Source organism: Limanda limanda, chromosome 2, assembly GCF_963576545.1.
Source record: "Limanda limanda chromosome 2, fLimLim1.1, whole genome shotgun sequence".
NCBI classification, from domain to species: domain Eukaryota; kingdom Metazoa; phylum Chordata; class Actinopteri; order Pleuronectiformes; family Pleuronectidae; genus Limanda; species Limanda limanda.
In genome coordinates, this window is record NC_083637.1 from 10,233,242 (window position 1) to 10,252,310 (window position 19,069).

The window sequence follows — 19,069 nt, forward strand, 5'->3', positions numbered from 1 at the left end:
TGGATAATTCACATTTTCATTGTTTTCCTGAATGTAAGATTAGTCAATTGATACAGATGTTGTTTGTATCTGTTCAATATGAATGTTCAGCCAGCAGTTGGTTTGTGTAGCTTAGCATAAAGCCATTGAGTAAACCACTAGCTTGTCTCTGTCCAATTAAAGTATTATATTTGTTTAAGATACAAGATGAACGATTCAAAAATATGTTCAAAGGCTCATTTCATTCCTGCAATTGATAAAAAACTCAACATTTAAAAATTGACGTTCATGTTTATACTATACTGTTAGGTAGTTTGGCGGTTACCTCTTAAAGTGTTGAACTTTTAAGTCAACTCTTTGGTTTGAAGTGTTTGACACGTCACCCTTATATTATAGGTTTTTATATTTCCCCTTTGCTTGCACAGCTACACAACTCCCACAGTTCAACATCCATGCACTGAGCCAGTTGCATAAAGCAGAGCTGTGCAGAGCCATGGAGGCTTGAGGATAACTGCTGGAGTGTGAAAGTCGAGTCATGTGGCTGCACTGTCTTGAGGTCATATGATTCCAACTTCTTTTGATCACCATTGTTTTCCTCTTGAAAAGTTTTCCAGTGTTCTCCTGGTGGAAGTGTAGACCTCTGTCAAAAAATCCTGCAACACAGAAATACGCCCGTGCATTTGTTTTTATTTCTTTCCAGTAAACCTACAGTACTCCTACTCCCTTTTCTCCATGTTTTTTTGTTTTTCTCTCTCTGGCTATCACTCAATCGCAAAAGCAAAATCTGTCTTAATTGGCTCCAGAGGGCTCGGGGAGGCTTTGTGTCAGTGGTGATGAGGCTCCTGATTGGTCCAGAGGCTCCGGCAGCCAACAGATCCTTGTTAGCGGGTCGAGGTCCTCTGCTTGCTCGTTAGTCCGATGAACTCATTTGCTGATGGGGGGGTGACAAGGCCTCGTTTACCGGGGTGGAACAGAGGATCTCCGGGGGGGGGGGGGGCAAACAGAAATATGGATAAGGAACCAGGAGAAGTAGGGAGTCGAATTGTAAGAGATATAAGATCAAATATTTTTGTGGATGCACCAGATGAGCTCTTAAATGTCAGCTTGTGTTTGTCTGGGCTTTCTTTCTCATTTGCTGCAGCATTAAAAATCTCGGTCCGCTGGAACTCCTTTTTGTTTTTTATTGCAGACAGCCTCCTCTGTAGTCAGTCAGTGAGGGAAAACCAAATCCTGAATAGCCCAGATGCAGCTCTATGCAGCGGTATTCACATGTGACTTTTAAACAAGGAAAAAATGGACGTCTAAGCAGTAAAAGTCAGGATTTGCAACCTCTGCATTGTTTGCATGCACGTGATGCACATTTAGTGACATGTGTGTAAGTGTGGAGTGGGATGTGAAGGAGTGGGTAGTGGAAAGCAGCTGGAAAATGAAAAGCAATAATAGACTCTCCATGCTGATAAGTCCACAGGTTTTTTTCTTTTCCCATTTAGTTTTTTTGTATGAATTCTATCAAGTTCTCCCAGAACCGCTTGTCCCTCGCCTCTGTTTTGATGTTGATGGATCACCTCTCTTCCTCCCGCTCATTAATTTCATCACCTTATCTCCCACACCACTTCATTTGACCAAAAGGTAATAATAAATCCCTCATCCATTATCCTTTAACTGAGGCAGCCATGCGGAAATACTTAATAACAGGCAACAAATTGCACTTCAATCACCTCATTTTCCTTCAAGTACACATTACACAGAACAAGCAAATATGCATATCGTGCCTTATCTCACACCCTTTATGTACAGTTTTAAACATTTGTTTCAAACATAATTGATCTTTAAATGAGACTTTTTTTCATATTTTGGGACAAATATGGATTCACTTTTTTTTTTCAACTGGCAGTGGCTTCTGTCCCCTTCTGCTGAAGGGTCTTATCAGCCCCAGAACACACCCCCACTCAGGCTACCAGGCAGCCAAGTCACTTGAAAGCCTCATCTGTCTTGAACCTCGCTGCTGATTGTTGGTTTGTTGCTCTCCCAACTCTTCCCTAATTCAGTGCAGTTTCAATTAAATTGTAATCTGTCGCTATGATCCACTTGATTGTACCTGTGTTTCCGCAAAAGGTTGCTGTAGGAGATTGGGTTTGCAAAGAGAGGGAGAGAGAGAAGGAAAGGACTTGTCTGCAAGATTCAGTGGTGACGCTTTGTGTGTGCTCGTGTGTGTGTGTGTGCGGTTGTGGTTACACACCGTAGCCACAGTCACCCGTCCCCTCTTCATGTGTCCCTCTTCATTCTGCTGCCTTTTGGGCGTCTGACAGAGACAAACGACAGTGCTTCAGAAATGAGCAACGGCCCGGCGCACAAACAGGTTGAGAGAGAGAGAGAGAGAGAGAGGAGGAGGCGGGAGAGATGTGGAGGGAGAGACCGAGGGAAACAGCAGCGGCAATCAGGACTGGTTCCTTTGTTTTCTGTTTGGCTGCGTCCTCTCGCGTGACGCTTTGAAATTGATCTCGGGACTCGCCAGACCCGAATCCATGGATATTGTTCCGCTTGACATGAAACATCAATAAAACGGTGCATGATACTCGAGCCAGTCGCGTTGACATGTAAGCTGCAGATCTATCAGATGTTCCCATATCTCGCCGTATTATTTTCAATCGTATTATTTTTAAACGGAGCGATCTTTTAATTCAGATATTAATATTTCAAAGGTGAAACAGACCTAGCATAGTCTGGCATCTCTGTCTCATTCAGCCTGACTGATCCACTTCCATCATTTATCACAGAGGAAGCCGATGCAGCCATAACTCCGGTCTGGACAATAACCGCTGCACCGTTGTAATTTGTCCAGACGTAGTGAGAGCAGTTGAGTGTTTACGTGACTGAGGCTTGTCACTGCTCCTGCTAACCGCTCAGCTGCTTCATCTACGAGAGAAAAGGCCTCAGCAGCACAGAGAGCCATTTACAGCTTCCAGCAAGATTCATTGGTCCGGGGGAAAAAAAATGATATCTGGCTGCTTCTGTCATATCTATCTGTGGAATCACGGACGGCAACTCCATCACTTCAGCCCTCGGCGTCTTCTTGACATCCAGTATGAGTTCTAAGAGGGGGGTGAAATGGGTCAACCACTCCCTTTTGGAGGTGAAGGGTCACTCACTGAGCGTCTACTTATCACACACCTGACGACAGTAATTTCATTTTTGATCAGCACATTTTTTTACTCCACAATTGAAGGATAGAAATCTCTTTGGTGGAGGATGACATGCACTGGTATCTCTGCAGGGTTTTTACTCTTGATAACCATCATGTCTGTCAGCAGAGAAAAATGATCGCAGCTCTTTTGTCATCAAACTCAATCTCATCGTATGCGGAAATGTTTTTAACGTGAAAGATTTGTTTGAACTAAAAACAGGAACCAATATGATCGTATAGCTACACTATGTTCATTGGGAAATATCTCTCCCAAGTCTGTCTGTTTAGTATGATGTTAACGCTAGCTGCCAGCTAACTTAGCTTAGCATAAAGACTACTACCAAGAGTGGTAGATGTCAAGACTGCAGGGCCTTAGGTTCTTCTGCAGTATCTGTTTTAAGCTTCCTGTCATGTTAATAAAGGTGAGATGCTCAAGATCTTGTTAAAAATATACAATCTTCATCTATAACTCTTCATGAGTAAGTGTATTTCTCAAAACGTTTAACTGTTCATTTAAAATTGTGAGTGGGCATCAGAATACTACTTTCCTGTACATCTGAAATTAACATTTCTTACATAAACAATTTCATTAGCTTTCTTCAAAATATATTAGGTTGTATTATGAAATATTATTTTCTTTAATCATTAAAAAGTGCTGAGCCACCATCTTTGTGACGGGCCTCCTGCTGCAGTCTGAAGGTGACTGGTGTTCGTCTGGAGCTCCTGTTCAGGAGGAAGAGAGGAGTTTGGCGGATTCAGCCGCGGCCGGCTTCTCCAAGCCACTAATCCACATTTAATTGAACTCCAGAGGGTTTGAAGTGAGTCTGTGATGCAGACAGGTTTTATTCCTCGGAGACACAGCGCGGCAGAGGCTGTCCCCAGCTAAAGGTCTCAGCTGGTCCGCTCTGCTGTCCCCTGCCTTTAATGAGCTCCTTTAACTTAACACTCAACCCAAGTTACCAGGTCGCATTTGAATATTTCTGATTAATAACGCAAACTCCAAACCGTGCTCCGACAACCTAAAGTGTCCCTTTTACCTTTCCACCATATCCCCTGTACGCCCCCTGTCAGCCGGCGCCTTTGAATCCAACGCAGAGGGGGAAACAAGCGCCTAGTTAACAAAGCAGTGCTAAATAGGTTAGGAGCGAATCTAAATGCTGGATTAGGAGGAGGACGACTCACGGGGGCAGAGCCGAGCATCTGGGTCTGTCAGGCCCGGTGACAAGCGTCAGAACAAGTCACTCTGACAACCACCGCAGTCTCCACAGGGACAGATTAAGCTCAGTTCATCCAAGCATTTTTAAATCGCGGGCTGTAGCTAACGTAATATCGGGTGACCCCTCTGACAGTTACCTCAGAGGAAAGAAGAATAACACTCTAATCAGATGTTTAACATGAAATGGGCTTATCCCCGAGCATCTCTGCACATTAACGCCGTTTGTTTCTGTTGCTTGTATTTATTGTAATTTTCTGATGTTCATCTCCACCTGTGTGCTGTAATATAGATTATCTTTTAGTGAACTAAGCATTTCCCTCACTCCCTCCAGCTGAATAGGCCCCATTCTCCTGCTGAAGGAATCTCTTTTTCATTGAGGCTGATCAATATAAGACATTAATCGTCCTGTTGAGGCCGTCATGCCGTCACTGTTTGAAAAATGAGCTAACATAGCCTCCTGTTTGCTCCTCTTGTCCTCCTCCCTTCCTTTTTCCTCCTGATCGCTCCTGGTTTGTTTCTTTTTAAAAAATGTTTTTTCCTCTCTCTGTGTCTCTCCAGATTCTAGCCTACACAGAAGGCCTGCATGGAAAATGGCTGTTCACAGAGATCCGGGCTATCTTTTCCAGACGCTACCTACTTCAAAACACTGCTCTGGAAATCTTCATGGCCAACAGAAGTAAGACAGAACCCACAATTACATAATAACAGCTTGATCTCAGTATTGGAACCGTGAGGGATAAATTCGCATATATTCAGTTTTCAAACAACTGTTTTCAATAGCATGAATTCATGACAGATAGAAGAATATGAAAATAATCCATATTAAAGCCATGTTTTTCTCTGTGTCTCTCTACAGCTGCAGTCATGCTCAACTTCCCAGATGCTGCCACCGTGAAGAAGGTGGTCAACAGTCTTCCTCGTGTTGGGGTGGGCACGAACTTCGGCCTTCCACAGACCAGGTGGGACACAGAGACATAGACTATCGCTCTTCTTCTGTGGTGTGATGTTGGAGTAGAGAACATGAAGGTTTTGAATAGATTTCAGAGCTCTGACCAGACCTTTTCTCCCCCTCCCTCCCTTTCCATCCCGTGCACACATGGCTTGGTCCCTCCCACTCTCTCCACACCTACATAATTGCCTCCCAAAACGTAATTGGCTTCACACAAACAAAGTTCAGTTCATTTATTTATTTCCATCAGTGTGAAGCAAATAGTTGCTTGTAGGCCTGCGGGGCTCAACCACCCCCCCACTCCCTTTCCCTCAGCCCTGCCTGATTATATCTGCTCTGCATCAGGGCATCCAGTGCAAAGTTGACTGCAGGCAAATTCACAGGAGGTGTTGTGCTGCTTTCAGTGGCATATTTAATCAAGTGGTGTGTTGTACGGTGGTAAAAGAGCAGTTTTGCATAACTCGATAATGTTTTATACAAAACACGATTGGCATGAAGGTGTAATTCATAAACACGGTGACTGCAGATATTTTAAGGTTAAATCTGAAGAGTTTAAATGCCACCCTCAAGATTAGAGCACTGATTTCTAGACATGATCAAATATAAATCTGTATTTCGAGGGATTTGAGGGACATGAGGGTGTGGGTGTGTGTGTGGGTGTGTGTGTGGGTGTGTGTGTGGGTGTGTGTGTGGGTGTGTGTGTGTGTGTGTGTGTGTGTGTGTGTGTGTGTGTGTGTGTGTGTGTGTGTGTGTGTGTGTGTGTGTGTGTGTGTGTGTGTGTGTGTGTGTGTGTGTGTGTGTGTGTGTGTGTGTGTGTGTGTGTGTGTGTGACGCAATGGGCTCATTAATCAAGCTGGTTTGCAGGCCAGGGACACCTTGCCTGTATGACCTCAGGACAGCTGTACAGGCCAGCTCCGTACACACACACACATACACTAACACACAATCACACACACTTCGACAGCTACTACAGCATAAATTCATGTCCTATCCATGAAATGCCATATCACAACATGCACTCAATCCCATTTCACTCCACTTGATGTAATCCTACTCTTTAAAACAACGTTTGAACTGTTTCACATACTTTTCTCTCCTCTTTAAATGTTTGTATTTAGTTTTGATGTAATCTACATAAGATATAAGGAGCTACATTAATGCTCATTGTTGTTTAGTGACGCTACAGTGTTAAAACCTAAGGAACACAAAGTGTGTGTTGTGGTATGCTCGTGTTTGGAAAGTCGTATTCTCACCTTTCACAGACCTAATGACTATAATCTCACACCCTGACAGTGATTAATTCCATCATTTTCTTTTGTTTTAATTGGATTGGGGGTCATTTGTTTTTGTCCTATAACATATATCATGTAATGGGGCCTTGTATGTATGTGTGTGTGTGTGTGTGCACGTGCACAAATAAATGTGTGTTCGACCCAATTCATTGCATATTTATCTTCTTAATTACAGAGGCTGTAACTTCAATCGATTTTTCATTGAATGACATTTGTATCGCTGAAGTCTAATAAAGCCTTTGTTTCCAAAAGTCACCACGACAGCTCTTTTAAATACCACTCCCTCTCTGTTGTAGGCGAATCTCCCTGGCAACACCAAAGCAGCTTTTCAAAGCGTCCAACATGACTCAGCGCTGGCAACGGCGGGAGATCTCCAACTTCGAGTACCTCATCTTCCTCAACACCATCTCCGGTGAGCACACCACCCACGCACCTCTAAATGTTGTTCATGAAATCTGCAGTACAAACCTTTTAATAGATGAACATTCACACAAACAGAAGTTATTTGGAAACTTTCTCGTATTTGATTTCCTCTCCTTCCACCAGGTCGCACCTTCAACGACTTAAACCAGTACCCGGTCTTCCCGTGGGTTATCACCAACTATGACTCAGAAGAACTTGACCTCACGCTGCCCAGCAACTTCAGAGATCTGTCTAAGGTAATGCACTCGTGGCAAATCCTCCCCTCGTCCTTTAGGAGCCTATTTTTTTACTAATTGCAAGGAGGGAGGGGGAGGACAGTTAAGATGCATTGGAACATATGGATGTGTGTGTTGCACCTAAAGTCCATTTAGTTGCCGTGTAATTGCCATTGATCTTTGTTAAGTGATCCAGCTCCTCGGTCTCTGGTGGATGATTGCTATCTTTACACAGGTGTAGCAATGTCCTGCTCATTCCACCACTTATGTATTTAAGTAGAGGATTAAACTTTAACTTAAAGTTTTTATGTCGATGTTTTTGTAGGTACCTTTAACTATTGATTTGTATATTGTTGGCATCATCCCGTATATCTTATTGTATCTGAAGCTGTTGACTTATGTTGGTTTAATTAAATCCTGCCCTGCTGCAGTTAAAGCAAATTTAATCATTTTCTGTCCACAACGGAAAATTCATAGTTTAATGCTTTCACGTTTGACCTTCTGCAGCGCCCCAGGAAGTGAAGTAATACTTCCTGGTAGCTCCAGGCCTCAAGTGATTGAGCATAAAACAATGAAACCTGCCAGGAGATGCTCCCTGGCAGATAAATACACACACTCACACTGCTGAAATGGCTTAAAATGACTCTCCCCCATATTCGATGTAGACGTCCAATTATTTACTTCCATGGACTCCCTCCCTTACACGAGCAGAGAAAAAAGCTGATGACTCCGAAGCTTTCCAGCTCTGCTAGTTGGACTGCAGTTCAGTTGTGCGTAATGGTGTCCAGCGGTGGGAGGACAGAGGATTAGTTGGAGAGTGAGATGATTGAGCGACTGTCTCGCTGCTGGAACCGAAATGACTGAATAAATCAGCCCCGGCAACAAAAAGGCATGTGTTAATGGACAGGGGGTACGTCGGAGGAAATGCATTTCAGAGTTGCACTTGAGGGCATTTTGTTCAGGTCTCGGGGGGGCGTCCATGTTCATGCAGGGCGAGGCACTCATCTAGTGATGGGACAGGAAACAGATTACAGTGAGGATGTATTTAGAGCAAAAGTGGAATTGGATTAATAAATGTAAAGAGCTGTGGTGATCTGGGCGTGTTGGTACTTGCGCCTGTGGGAGGATGAAATAAGGACCTGTCACTTTTAGTTTGTTTTGAGATCAGATTTGATTGGATAATCATCATTAGATTTTGGACACAAGAAAATCAATAAAAAGCTAAAAAAAATACATAGATGTCCATATACTTTAATATATATGATTATATGACAATTTCACGTATTTAGTTTTAAAGCTTTGTAATTTAGAGATTTTAATCCTGTGTTCAGTTAAGACTTAGATGTGGTAGGATGGTCTTGTACCAAAAATATACACAGTCATGTGTCTTGCTCACATACTGTAAAAATACAAATATTTTTGAGATTTTGAGATTAGATTTTAACTTTTATTGGGTGACAGAAAACTGCACAGCACTTTATAAACTGTCACGTTATAAAACCATGCATGTTGCATTGGCGTTCCGCGAAACAACACTGTGTTTTATTGCCAAAACTTCTTTATCGGCACCCTCACTTTACTCGTATTAATATCTATAGCTCTTTTTGTTCTCTGATGATGTCCACAGAGTCAAGAGTAGGGATGGGGGAAAAAATCTATTAAGTTACAAATCGCGATTCTTGTGAATGACGATTTTAAATCGCCATGCTGCCTCCCAAATCGATTTTTTAAAAACAACTTTATTGGTTTATACGGGGGGGGGGGGGGTATATGGGTCGAGCAACATCACCCAAGAGCATGTTGACCAGCTCTTGTTTTTGCACAAGAATCTAAACATACCCAACCACTAGCTTTGCATCGCCTACATGCAAACAACAATAGCCTACTTTTTGTTTATTTCAAAGTTTATATTTTCAGTAAACTTTTATTCATTCTATTTAATTTACCTTTTATCTATTGTTTAAAAGTAGCCTAAGTGCCATACATTTCTTAATCTGTCAGTTTGTGTGCAGTTGACAGGGGCTATACAATAATAGGGCACATTTTTATTTATTTTCTCTATTGGCTGCCCGGCAGTCATTAAGTTAATGTTAATATTTGAAATAAAACTTGTAAAGCTCTAAGTGAATTTGACTGTGTTGTATTTGAAGGTATGATTCAACATTTTTCCATGGTCCAGTATTTAAAAAAAAAAATAACCAAAAGACATCCCAGGAAATCGTAATATCGAATCGCAATACCCACAGAATCGCAATACATATCGTATCGCCACCTAAGTGTTGTGATAGTATCGTATCTGGAGGTCCCTGCCGATTCCCGTCCCTAGTCAAGAGTGTGTCCACAAAAAGCAAAGAGAAAAACAAATCCCATGAAATTCGAAGGCTTGAAATTCTGTTATGATCGGACCCTTAAATATTCATTAAATTCCATTAAACCTTAGAGAAGGTAGAAAACCCAGTTCAACACTATGGCCCTGTACAAATAACATGACTGTGAACGCAGAAGCACACATGAACCATCCACTCACAGGTCCATCCTCTCACGCTGCTGTCATACAGAGTCAAACAGCCCGGCAGTCAGCACCTTGTCCCTGAGCTTCGCCCCGGTGCTCCTTTCACTTTCGATCTGCTCTTCCGTGTCTCTATCCTGTGTTTTCATAGCTTTCCCCTCGGTATGAGGCCGCATAATTTCTCTGTTTATCTGGCTTCATGTTGCCCAGTAGGCTGAAAGTGTGACAGTTGTGCTCGCCCCCACCAACACACGCACACAGACCCACACAAACACGCAGCCCTCCCTCGGTTTCTCAGCTGGCGTCTGCCTCCTGCTCTTCTCCTTTGCACTGCCTGGGAGTTTGGACAGCTCAGCCTCTGTGCTCAGTCAGGCCCTGCAGCCCCGGGGACTAACGGGATGGAGGGGGAGAGGAGGAGGAACAGAGAGACAATCAGAGAGGAGGAGAGTGAGAGAGAGGAGAAGAAGAACAACATCATTTGATGTCCTTGTTCTTCTTTCTCCTCAGAGAGCAGAACAGCAGCAGAGAGAGAGAGAGAGAGAGAGCGGAGGGAGAGAGGGAGGAAGAGAGGGAGGAGGCCAATCTTTATTATATCTGTTTTATTCATGTTGTTGACACGTGTGTGAAATCAGTGTATGACCACTGGACCGTGGCAGACTGCAGTGTCTGGAAAAGGGCAGGCAGTGCTGTGCAGCCCACCGAATCAAACCCCCCCGCCCCCCACCCACTCCTCCGTTCGCAGTCATTTGTATTCTGTGTTTCCTTTCTCTGAATCCTAATGTTGTGTGACCTTCACAGTAAGTTCAGGAGCTTCACACGTGTCCGCATCATTCACCACCTTGCTTGATTTCTCTGGATTGTTTCACTTCTCTTTCCCTTTGTCTCTCTCTCTCTCTGTCTCTCTCTCTCTCTCTCCCTCTCTCCCTCTCTCTCCCTCTCGCCCTCCACATATCTCCAGTCCCCCTCTTATGTCACATCGGTGGTTGTCTCTTATAGAAACAGGTCATCTGAGAAGCCTCCAGTGACATTGAGAAGCCAAATTGCCATGAACGTGTGTGTGTGGGTGCGTGCGTGTGTGTCACACACTGTCATCATCCCCAGAACAACAGAGGCCACACAGAATTTATGTTCCCTGCTGCCAGAGCCGTTCTGACCCCGGGGACTTTCTTATCATAAACTCTAACCTCAACCTGACATCAAACGCTGACCCCCGAGATAACATTGTAGTCACGATAAGCACACACTAGAACCGACTGCAAGTGTTGTAATTCTCTGCTGTTTCTTTATATTATTATTCCAGCCACTCGTGCGGCTCAATTATGAACTGATTTACCCACAAACCAACGTGCACTTTTCCTCCTCCTTGAGAAATGTCAAATAATTTCCGTCCCTCGGTTCAACTCAAGGTAAAAGCATCTTCATTCCTCTGTTGCACGGGTTTTAATAAGGCACAACAAGCAATTAAAAGAATTGTTAACCTTCTGACTATAGATTAGGCCGTCTGCATTCACACGGCGACAGAAATAGTGAGGATTTATTGAGCTTTCCTTGTACCTTTGTGCTATAACCTACTACTCACAGCCAGATCAGCTAATGGTGTATTGATTTCACCATACGCGCCCCATATGTTTATCCCCCAGGCCCTCCACACTATTTTCGCTGTTTAAATAGGACATTATACATAAACACTCCTTTCAAAAGGCCCTTTTGATTTATGAGTCAAAGCCCTGGTGATGCTCAAATTGTTGGTAAGCTATTATACTTCATCACCGGTGACCCATTATTGTTTTAAAAGCAAAGTAGCACTGGGTAATGTTCTTATTATAGTTCTCAGGAAAGTGCATTTAGCTGGTGGAGGTAGTGGTTTTGTCTGGGTGTGTGTACCCATGAGGCCATTTGAATATTTGTGTTCTTACTGAGGATCATGTGGAGAGAACCAAGTTTAATGTCATTGTAAAAATGATATTTGAGATAGTTGACACACATGTTGTATTATGTGTTTCATAATCTGAATTATCAGTAGAAAATCTTTGTAGCATATATTTGGGCTCTGATGTGAAACTGCAAAATATCAAACCTCAGCTATATTTCTTTATTATAAGGGCTTTACGGATATATGGTGAATTCATTGATTAAAAAAAATATATTTTTACTCCCTCCTTTATATCAGTATCAGCCTGTCCTGCAAAAAAAACCATATCGGTTGTGCCTTAGTAATAAAGAGGTCTTTTTAAATATTGCTTAGTTACTTTTAATTATAAATCGGATCATATTTGGTCCCAAAATGTGTTGATTTGTTGAGGAATATACTGTTTTCCTACAACCTATATTATCTGCATAATAGTTTACTTACTCTATTTATTCCTGTGATGTTTTTTTCTTCCACTAGCTTTAAATTAGCTCAGTAACACCATTCTTACTTCTACTGTAGAGGAAGAACAGAGAAGAACTAATCCAAGACGAATCCCTCTGATGTTTACCTCTTCAAAGTGGCAGCGCACTTTGTTTCTGCGGCTCACTCTCTCGTCTAATTAAAACCACCAGATTGGTTCATTTATCTGAGAGCTCATCAGAGCGCTATTCTTCGCTGCAACATATTAGGCCAATCTCTGGTGGGGCAGCAGCAGGTGTTCCATCAACACGCTGCCAGGCGCCCGGCTCTGATGTACGGCGCCGTCACCGCCGCTCTGCTGTAGCTACTGTAAGCTGAGCGCTAGCCTCAGTGTAATTTACAGCGGTAAACAATGCCGCGCTCATGCAAACCAACAGCTCCCACGTGCACTCGCACACAATTCTCTCTCTCTCTTTGTCACTGTGGCACTTTCAGTCTTTTTTTTATTTGATATGCCTCCTCTCCCTTTTCTTTTTTTAATGAGCCGACTGTTATTAGGGCTATAAATCAGACAAATGGGTGTGATGTATAATTCACTGTGTGTACTCACCCACCCCCAGTGGCCCTGTGGAAGCCCACCGTGTATCACTGTCAGCACAGAGCTGCTCGGTGCTGTGGCACAAGGCGTTTTTTCGCTTTGTAAATCTGCTCACGCTCAGAAACACTATTTACAAAACAACATACAATATGCACACAATGATCAGTAAGAGCAACCGATTTAGCACAAAACTCTGGTGCCGCCTTCCCACTACACACCAGTGCATGCACACAAGCATGGTCCATTACGCCTCCCACATAAAACAGTAGCCATATCCCAGATCAATATCCCAGCCTGACCCTGGAAGAGTCTTGTTGTGACAGGCACCCAATGATATGAGAGAGATCCAATTGATCCACGTCCTACTACACCCTCATCCTCAAAAGGCCATCATTCCATTACCATTGATCCGCTCCACGCGAGTGTGTGTTTGAGAGAGATGAAGGGGGGTTTGAGAGAATGAGGCACGGCCAACAGAAGACTAATAAAAATTGAACCAGCCTGAAAGTGATTTCTATAAATGAGTATTTAAATAATAGCCCGGCAGCACAGGGTTATTGGTTTTCGGAGAGCGATGGAAAATTAATGCGATTTAACCGTTTTTCTAGGCTACAAATAGGGCTGCTGACCAGTATATTAGTTACAGATTAATAAAAAAGTAGAAATTAAAGGAATCCACCGGCCCTGCTATTGATATTCCTGGCGGGCACTCTTTCATTGGAGCACATTAGTTCTCTCTGACAGATTACAGCTGCAGGGGCTCTGTTTCACAGCCTCTAAAAAGCACTCTGTGGGAAAGGATTGATCTCTGTCTGAAGGGAAACATCATCCAATATTCATTTGAGATTGCACAAAGGTTACAAGCTTCATTTTGCCTCGCCGCTGTTAATGCTGCTAAGAGTGGGCCTTGAATACATTCGCAATGAAATTCACTGCTGCCTCCTTGCTCTCCCTTTGCTACCACACAGTCTTTGTCTCTGCAGCAATAATAGAAACAAATCTCAGTTTATCGTTATTTTTTTAACGTATTTGAAAATGTGTTCTCCACAGCCCATCGGTGCACTGAATCCCAAACGGGCGGCCTTCTTCTCAGACAGATATGAGTCCTGGGAGGATGATCAGGTGCCAAAGTTCCACTACGGCACCCACTACTCCACCTCCAGCTTCACCATGATGTGGCTGCTACGTATGGTAAGTGCCATGCTGATAAAGACATATACTTAATGTTAAGATGACCAAGTATTTCATTTCAAATTCCTTTTGCACACGTCCTGGATTTTCTCTTCCACTAAGATAATACAGCTCATACACTGGATTTACAAAGGCCTCACTTACAGTGTGTTGAAAGTAAAGTTATGCACAATAATCTCCATATTCAAGTCATTTGTTAAGCAATTTTAATGGCTTTTCAAATATACATTTATTATTTCTTCAGAAATTTATATTATTCCATGCGTATTTTCCTAATTTATTGTGCATATAATTCATTACACTGTCGTTACCACATAATAATGCCCAGGCAACAAAAACAATGCAATTAAATATCTGCCATGAATCTTTTCCCCCAAGAATAGCAAGTATTATATGAGATGTGATATGGTTCTGAGAAGCATATTCAGCGTGTGTTGTGCAGCGCAGGGCTCACTTTCGGTACCTTTGTTGAATGGATGCCATCAATCTTCCCATACTGCACTCAGGGGAGAGGGAGGTTACTAAGTTTCTCCAATGTGCAGTTTTCTGCTGTTATTGTCCCAGTAGCTCACTGTCTCAGTGACTCCCAGCAGAGTTACCTCATTGATCCCCGCACATCATTAGAGGGCTTATTCTAAAGCCACTTTACCAGAAACCCACTCGCTTACACCTCTCACTTAAAGATCAAACTTCCCGTCGGAGAGTAACTGAAAACTGCAGTAACTGTAGACTCTGTATGTATGTTACAGCCGCACCTACTTCTGTAGTGTTGCTTTGAATGCACGATGAGATACATCGCATTTTACATCCTGCAAATGATTTCCCTACAAATGAGCCTTTTATGTCATTTCAGGCTGAACTCGATTAGCTATGTGTAATGTTGGTGTGTAGCTGCGGCCCAGGATATTGTGTCCATGTCACTTGTGGGCTGTTACGTCAGAGCGACAGCTATTGATCTGCTCTAACAAGATTAGACATGATTAGAAATGCATCAGTAGCAGGAGTGTATTGGCTTTTGTAGCTCACTGGGATTATTGTTGATTCACTTATTCATTTTTGGATTCCAGTTCGTAAGAGGGTGTGTAAGAGGAGTAGATTTGGTTCAGATTTGGATCAGATTTGCTGAGTGTTTTATGGAACATGGAGAAACACAGTGTTTTTTTTATTGTATGATATTATTGCACAGCAAGCGATTCTGTTTTATTTGTCCTAATCAGGTGTCGCCTTAAACAGCAGCACAATCCTGAACTCGGATTTAGAGCATTTTTTTCTTTGTGCTTATCATCAGGAACCCTTCACCACGTTCTTCCTCAACTTCCAAGGAGGAAAGTTCGACCACGCCGATCGCACCTTCTCATCCGTGGCGCGGGCCTGGAGGAACTGCCAGAGGGACACGTCTGACGTTAAGGTAAATCTACATGCATGAAGTGAAAATCCTCTCTTTAAGGTGGCTGAAAAGTTAGAAGAGATAAAGGATGGAGCGCTGCAGGAGAATAAATCCTCATCCAGCAACCTTACAGACAAAGGAGAAAACGGTTTCAAAAGAGTAATGTTCAGTCACTACCAATCATTGTCCCTTTGCAATGAAAGCTTCCTGGTCTTCTGATCAAAGCGTTAAGATAATCCTCATCTGTCCCAGCTGCCTGTCTCCGATTCAGCCAACTATAACCTGGACTTGAATCCCTGCCCATTGGGCCCCAGCACTCTCAGTAGTTGGATCTGTTGGATCTGCCCTGCAACAGTACAGGTCATTCTCATACTGAGGGCCTTCCGAACCCCCAGTGCACACTTTAACTGCTCTCTTAAAACATTTACGACTACAGTCAGACATTCTCTGTCAAAGCCGGGTCTTGCTTGGTCTCCTGGCACTGGGTCACTGGATTGGGAGGGGGTGAAACAGTGGTGGTGGTGTTGGGGGGGGGTTTTGACGCTTGATTGCGTTTACCACCCCCCTCGCATCCCGCCGATAAAACATGTGGATCGTGTTACGGCATAGCTGGCCAACGCTTGATTACGAAAAGCCCAACAAGAGCCCTGGTTTGCTCTCTCAGTCTAGACCTGTCAATGTGCATCAAACTGTGAGGGCTCAGCTCCAGATCAAAACAAAGGGGAAATCTGGACCACATCACTTTGTTTCCATGTTCGGTTTGAATTTTTTAACATATTTTGAATGAAGGTCCCGTCGACTTCATCCACTCCAGCGCACACATTCACTCGGTGGCAAAAGAGGAATTAGAGACGAGATGTATCAATTTAGAATGCTAAGTACTCCATTTAGCTTTAGCACCAGAGTCATTGATAGCAACTCTGTCCCTGCCAGAGGGCAAAAAGCCCCAGTGTTTTCATACCCTGCTGCTAAAGAAGAGGCGATAATAGCTTACAACACCCAGATTCAATGTGTCTCTAGCCTGGGTGACGCTAGCGTGACCTCCATTCCCCAATCCCCTGACCCCCGGCCTCAGCCCAAAGGCATCAGAGGGGGGGAGAGGAGAGAAGAGGGTTTAGAGGTAGCAACAGTGGAAGTGTAGCAGAGGAGCCCAGGGGCCAGAGCCCCTTCCAGTGACCCATGACAGGACAGGATTGGGGATCAGAGGGGCTGGCCTCTGACCAGGCCAGTGCAAAGGGGCCACTGCACATAATGGTCCATGCAGGGCAGGCTTGAGTGTTGGGGAGCAAAGCCCTCAAGATTTTTGTTGGTTGTGTGGGTGGGTCTGTGTGTGTGTGTGTGTGCGCAGTTGTGTGTGCATGCATGCGTCCCTCCACCTTCTGGTCAAATTTACAGCAGGCAGCAATCCCGGTTGAGCTGGAGGCCTCGTTAAGAGTTTGACCTTTAGTTTCAGGTCAGGTTTTGTGGAGTGAAGAGACTTAAAAACTGAGGAAGTGCTGTGTTTGTTTTAAACTCGTGTGTTTGCTTGCTCACTTGATTGGATGTTGTCGCCCCATTGTTGAAAGGAAAAGGTCTTGTGCAGCTGATCTGTAAAGTTTGCGTGTGTAGTTTATGTATCTTTAGAGATCGTGTTTTATATGACTGTGTAAAACCAGCTCCTCATGCTTTAGCGTCGGGTGTTGAGTTCTGTCAGCGGTGCTGCCGGCCTGAGAGACGACGGCATGTCACCCTCACGTCTGCAGCGGTTTGCCTATCTCTGATATCACTCTGTCACCATGTTTGAATGTCTCTTCTTGACTCAGCACTTATAGTCGCACACTTTGCTTAAAAGACAACAGGACCAGCATCAAGTCTCGGTCAGAGATAGCTGAATAGTTTAGAAAACTCCACTTGGACTCAGATAACAGACGCATACAAAGTCATCTGTTTTATACTGGGATAGTTATTTATTTTCTTTGTGTGTGTTTGGGCTCTTATTTTTTCTCTGATGCAAAAACCCATATTAGGGAGGAAAAAATACCAATGTATTGGCCAATATATGAGTTAAAAAGCTGAAAATAACGATTCCTAAGATGTCATTATAAAACTCAATTTAATTTCAAGAATCTGAGGCTTGATATTTTACAGTTAAACTATAAACTTTATGATAATTGATCATAAAAAGCTACAATAAATATGTAAAAATATAACTTGAAAATAACAAAGGAAACAACCCTTTTTCTTTTACATAAGGTTTTAACATATATCCATATCTTTTGGGCAATAAAATAAGTTTACATATTGGCGTATACCGGCAAGTGCTGATACTTGATTGGGAATTATCAGTCAAACTCTTTTTTTTTTTTATTCTTGAGCTATTCTTTATGCTTTCCCGTATTCCAAACCTTTTAGTAAAGTTGACTTGATTTCTCTGTGGTTCCAAACCTAAGCCTGCTTCAGCTCTTTGACAGAACTCTGAACTCTTGCAAATGGCCACACTATTGTAGGACGTGTTGATAGTGTCACTGTTTGTTGAAATATGTCTCGACGTTGTTTCCACGCAGGAGCTGATCCCAGAGTTCTACTACCTCCCCGAGATGTTTGTCAACTCCAACAGATACAACCTGGGAGTGATGGAAGAAGGCAGCGTGGTCTCTGACGTGGAGCTGCCGCCCTGGGCCAAGAGTCCAGAGGAGTTTGTCCGAATCAATCGGCTGGTGAGAGAAAATACACAGTCATATATTTGATGTATAAAATATATGTTGGTGCATTGGGCAAGTGGATCACAGAGCCACTAAACATCCCTGCTGAAGTGTCCTTGAGCAATACAATAAGCCCGAGCAGTACCACAGTGCACTCAATTTTATAGCTCATACCTATAAAGGTTTGTAGTATCTACGACTGAGTTACATATTTACACACACACAGGCGTTTGTGTCTAAGTTTCATATCCCAGAGCACAGACCGACTGAAGTCCTGTCAGAGGTTTCTGCTTCTCCTTGTCTCGTCTGGAAACACTAATTCAAAGAGACAGTGTTATTTCCTGACCGTCTCACAGTTCTTCCTGTTACCTGAGCCTCCCGCTTCTCCCGACAAGCCTCAGCCTCTCAGGTTGCTGCTTTTCTCGAGTGATCCAACGTCACCTTCTCCCCTTTTCTCCCTCTCCACCTCACCATCTCTCCGTCTCTGCTCCCGATCTGGCAAATGTGTTTGTGTGCAGAGAAGCGAAGCAGGATCCTCTTTCTGATCTCCACTTCCTGCCCGCTCAGGCCATAGCAGGAATATTCTGTGTGTGTGCGTGTCGGATGTTGTCAGAGTTGCTGTCATATTTTCATTGTAGATGTTCTCTCCTCTTACACACACACACACACACACACACACACACACACACACACACACACACACACACACACACACACACACACACACACACACACACACACACACACTGACACATGCACGCGCGCACACACTCGCACACACGCCTTGGAAAGTGAGGTAACTATTTGGATCAGATTACTTTGCTCTGCACCAGAAGGTCAAAAGATTGATTTGCTCTTTCTCTTGTGGCTTGTTATGGGCATTTGTGGTCCTTCATCTTTTGTTTTACTGACACTCAGCGGTCAGGTCGTCTCGCGAATGAAAATATCTTCATAGTTTGATAAACGTGGCCAAACTAAGCAAGAAAAGTAAAAGAAGTCAGAAAATCACACCACAGATTTTAGTTTAATACAACACGTCTTCTCCCTGTTTTGGTTTTGGATCTTTCTATTTTCTGATGAAAGCTGGCATTATGTCGTGTGTGATGTGTGCCC

General features: G+C 43.4%; 1 protein-coding gene across 2 annotated transcripts in view; it reads left to right on the forward strand.

Annotated features, from left to right (window-relative positions):
- lrba (LPS-responsive vesicle trafficking, beach and anchor containing) overlaps positions 1–19,069 on the forward strand; it is a 180,744-nt gene that overhangs the window by 125,006 nt on the left and 36,669 nt on the right. For both annotated transcript variants that reach the window (XM_061086902.1, XM_061086894.1), the window contains 7 exons: positions 4,938–5,055; positions 5,236–5,338; positions 6,917–7,032; positions 7,167–7,279; positions 13,748–13,888; positions 15,177–15,296; positions 17,819–17,971. In XM_061086902.1, coding sequence (XP_060942885.1) covers positions 4,938–5,055; positions 5,236–5,338; positions 6,917–7,032; positions 7,167–7,279; positions 13,748–13,888; positions 15,177–15,296; positions 17,819–17,971 — 864 coding nt within the window. The remainder of the gene's footprint in view (positions 1–4,937; positions 5,056–5,235; positions 5,339–6,916; positions 7,033–7,166; positions 7,280–13,747; positions 13,889–15,176; positions 15,297–17,818; positions 17,972–19,069) is intronic.